Source organism: Melanaphis sacchari, unplaced genomic scaffold (genome assembly GCF_002803265.2).
Source record: "Melanaphis sacchari strain LSU unplaced genomic scaffold, SCAv2.0 Contig0_pilon_pilon, whole genome shotgun sequence".
In the NCBI taxonomy this organism is placed as follows: Eukaryota; Metazoa; Arthropoda; class Insecta; order Hemiptera; family Aphididae; genus Melanaphis; species Melanaphis sacchari.
Window position 1 is genome coordinate 10,797,164 of NW_020270366.1, and position 4,281 is coordinate 10,801,444.

Sequence of the window (4,281 nt, forward strand, 5' to 3'; positions counted from 1 at the left end):
TAAAAAAAAAAAAAAAAGGGAAGGAAATCTCGAACGTCTCGCGCTCCTCCTCCGCCGCCGCCCCGGATCGTGGGTATCCCCCTACAACCGCTCGCGCGCTGGTCAGAGAGAGAGAAAACAACAACAAAATATTTAAAAAGAAAGAAAACACACACTCACACACGTGCAGCTATGCACGCGGTGAATACCTATACCTATGTACACACACACACGCATACACACACACACACACGAGCCACACACCTGTACCTACACCTATACCCGGGCGTATATAATATAATATGTATTCTACGAGGTGTACCTACCTCGCGCACACGCACGCCCGTACGCACGCACACACGCACGCACACGCCTATCCCTACTATATGGGCTTTCGACACCCCGATATATTATAAAAGACCAAAAGAAGTACTCTCCCACGATTATTTTCAAAAGTGATCCCAACTCTTCGATGCCGACGCACGCGTCTCTTGCGTAAACACCGACTGCAGAATACACAGTACGCTGTTGCTATACCGCACATTATATTATTATTCACCATCGCCGTCACCATCACAATCACCATCACCATCACCATCACCATCACCATTAATAATATTATATATTTTAATATATAAATTATTATATTTGTTTTGTGTACTGCACTTTCGCGCGCTCGCCGTTATCATTGCAGTCGGGAGTGATTTTTTGAAAAAATAAAAATAAACGTCGTTTCGTATAAACATTATACAGCCATCCGATATACATACATACATAATATACATATTCAAATATATAATATATTTTATGATATTTTAATATTTTTAACGTCCGTCACGAACGTTGCCCAAATACATATCTCCTCGTCCGTTCGCCCCGTTTTGTTGTTCGCGTCGGGTACATCGGTTCTCCGCGCGACGGAGACGGCGCGAGATGACGGCCGAGACCATGTCCGACGGCGACGGATACAGCCGCGAACTGTGGCTGAACGCGATCGCCGCGGCGCTGGGTCTGACCTACTCGGCGTACCAGCAACTGCGGGCCGCCAGGACGCTGCCACCCGGGCCGTGGGGCGTACCGTTCCTGGGGTACGCGCCGTTTTTGTCCAACCACTGCACGTACCTCAAGTACAACGAGCTGGCCCGCCGGTACGGGCCCATATGCTCGTTCACGCAGCGCGGCAACACCGTCATACTCCTCAGCGATCACAAGCTCATCAAGACCGCGTTCGACATGAAGCAGATCACCGGCCGGCCCAACGACGGGTACATGGACATCATCGGCGGATACGGTAAGTCGATGTTTGATTATTTCATCCGATAATCATAGGTAGGTGGCAACGCGTTTTGTGTTGCTCGTGAGAAATCGACGTTATCATTGGCGGCATACGACCGGCGTGAGTGTGTAAAGCAATAGTGTACGTATATCCAAATCAAATTCAATTATTTGTAACTTTTACCGTGGGTTTTTTTTCCTCGTCATCGTTATGTCGTAAATCGACCTTTTAATCGCATATTATTAATATTATTATAAAATTATATCGTGTACCGGTATGAGCTATTAATTTATTTTTTTTGTAAAATTTTTATTCAAGTAAAATATATACGCGTGTCCTCGAGATGACGAGATACCATGCACGTTGAATATAATATTTTGAAACTATGTCGCAATTTTTTTTTTTTTTTGACATACTATACGCCGGCACAATATTAATTATTAAATAATCACGTGGCTCGTACTGTTGCTACTTCCACTACTATACTGCAACTATTACTACTACTGCTACATTACACAACGTGTGCGGACACGCGAATAATGGCTAGAATAATAATAATAATAATAATAATAAAATACTGTGTGTCATTTCCATACCGACCAGACTTGTTATTAGAAACGTTACTTTTTATGTATAGGAGCGGTAAATAGTACTGGGAAGTTATGGGAGTCGCAAAGGAAGTTTTTACATTTAGTACTTCGACATATGGGGATGACGTTCACGGGCCACAACAGGTTGAACATGGAAAACAGAATAATGGTAAGTAACGTCGTGTCGTTAACACATACATATTATACCTCGTAATAACTAATATTATAAACGATGACCAATATTTTCGAAATTTTAATACAATAAAAAATCAAGCGTGTAGGAACGATCTATTTTTTGTTTGTAAATAATTATTAAAAATGTTTAATTCTAATGTACACTTATTGTTAATAATTTATTTATTGTTTTACACAGATCGAAGTGTCATCGTTAACGGAAACATTTCACAAGACTTGTGGCAAACCAATAGATCTAAATGCCGGTTCGTTATGTCTGGCCATCACCAACGTGATTAGTTCAATAACGATGAGTGTTAGATTCGAACCGAACGACCCGCGCTTCGAGCGATACATGCACATGGTCGATGAAGGTTTCAAGCTGTTCGGCATGTTGAGGCCGGTGAGTTTGTTTTTGCCGAGACGTCATATTAATGACGAGCGAAACATACAGGAAAAAATCAAGAATAACCATCGAGAAATCTCCGGATACTTTCAAAATATTATTGAAGAACACAGGAGTACATTCGATCCGAATTATATTCGAGACCTGATCGACGCTTATTTATTGGAAATAAAACGCTCTCAGGAAGCCGGCACGATGGACCAACTATTTCAGGGTTTGGATCCGAATCGGCAGGTTCAGCAAATTCTCGGTGACTTGTTTTCGGCCGGTATGGAGACTATTAAGAATACGATTTTATGGGCCATGGTGTACATGCTCCATTATCCGGATGTGATGACCAAGGTGCAAGAGGAAATCGATTCGGTAGTGGGTCAATATAAAACGCCGGTGCTCGATGATTACCCCAATTTACCATATACACAGGCTACCTTAAACGAAGTATTGCGGAAATCGAGTATCACGCCTTTAGGCACAACACACGCAACTACCAGGTAAATTGTTTATTCTCGTCTCGTATATGTAACATAGTTGTCAAATATTATATTACACGTGCGAGAATTTCACGAAATGTTGTATTGTTTTATCAGTGATGTAACACTCAATGGTTATCATATACCGACTGGCGCTCAGATCATACCTTTACAACACTTTGTGCACAACGATCCGAACTTATGGGACGACCCGGAGGCATTCAATCCTGAGAGATTTATAAATGTTGACGGCAAAGTGAAAAAACCCGATTTTTTTTTACCTTTTGGAGTCGGTAAGATATTATATTTTTTTCTGAATAAATATTACAGTATATTATCGTACTATGTATACACATAATATGTACAATAAAAGTATGTGTTATATTTATAAAATAGTTATTAATTGTTATTCCATTTTTATTTTTTATAAAAGGTCGGAGAAAATGTCTGGGTGAGACGTTAGCTCAAATGGAACTATATTTATTCTTTTCAACCTTGTTACACGAATTCGATATATGTCTACCTGATGGTGATGAATTACCTAGCATGGACGGTCAAGTCGGTATCACACTAACTCCACAATCGTTCAAGGTCGTCATGAAAGCGCGTAACAAATAGATTTAATTTAATTTTTATTCGCAGATCCTCTTATTTAGGTTATTTATGTATTTTTAATTGAATATTATGTATTTATTTGAGTAATACTCCATAATAATTGTTTAGTTTAAAAATGTTTTATTATTTATTTACCAATTGTACATGGTTCCCTATAAATTATATACATTTTCTAACATTTAAGACCATACTATTTATTGATTAGTTAGTTTAATTTAATTTATATTGTTTTATCAAATAACGATTTTATTTGTTTATTTAAAGTAGTTAGAAGTGCATGTTTTCCTATTGATATGTTTATGTACTTAGTGCCATATACCATTTTTTGTAAAAATTATTTGATGTAGTGTTTTATATCGTATGAAGATATAATTGTTATTTTTTTTATATTACCAATGTTCAAGCAACCTATTAAAATTAAATGTTAAATGTTTTTGTCAATTACTTGTTATATTAATTTATTTCAGGGGAACTATTCACGCAACTAATACGACACGAATGACATCTAATTTGACTAAGAACCGTTAAATCGTTTTTAAGTCAGAGCTGTCCGAGGTTAAAAATTATTGTTAAACATCAATCTCATTGTTTAATATCACATAATTCAAAATAATATATACTTAGGTTTTATGTGATAAATTGCTAGTAAAAAAGTGTGAGAAAGTACTTTAAACAGCTTAAACCTATAAGACTCTACTCTGCCAAGTTAATAATAAAAAGCCTGAAGTTATAAATATAAATATATAGTAATTTTGTCTAAGGTTTAATTAA

General features: G+C 37.6%; 1 protein-coding gene across 1 annotated transcript; it reads left to right on the forward strand.

The window, feature by feature from the left end:
* Window positions 1–912: 912 nt before the first annotated feature.
* LOC112595885 (cytochrome P450 18a1) lies at window positions 913–3,583 on the forward strand. Its single transcript, XM_025341277.1, has 5 exons — window positions 913–1,270; window positions 1,893–2,014; window positions 2,219–2,916; window positions 3,013–3,188; window positions 3,329–3,583. The coding sequence occupies exons 1-5, from the start codon at window positions 913–915 to the stop codon at window positions 3,511–3,513; spliced, it is 1,539 nt and encodes a 512-aa protein (XP_025197062.1). The 3' UTR covers window positions 3,514–3,583.
* Window positions 3,584–4,281: the final 698 nt, after the last annotated feature.

Excerpts from the sequence above, each read along its gene's own strand:
- LOC112595885 (XM_025341277.1), top strand. The coding sequence starts at position 913 with ATGACGGCCGAGACCATGTCCGACGGCGACGGATACAGCCGCGAACTG. Across the intron at positions 1,271-1,892 it reads GGACATCATCGGCGGATACG|GAGCGGTAAATAGTACTGGG; the intron begins GTAAGTCGATGT and ends TTTTATGTATAG. Across the intron at positions 2,015-2,218 it reads ACATGGAAAACAGAATAATG|ATCGAAGTGTCATCGTTAAC; the intron begins GTAAGTAACGTC and ends TGTTTTACACAG.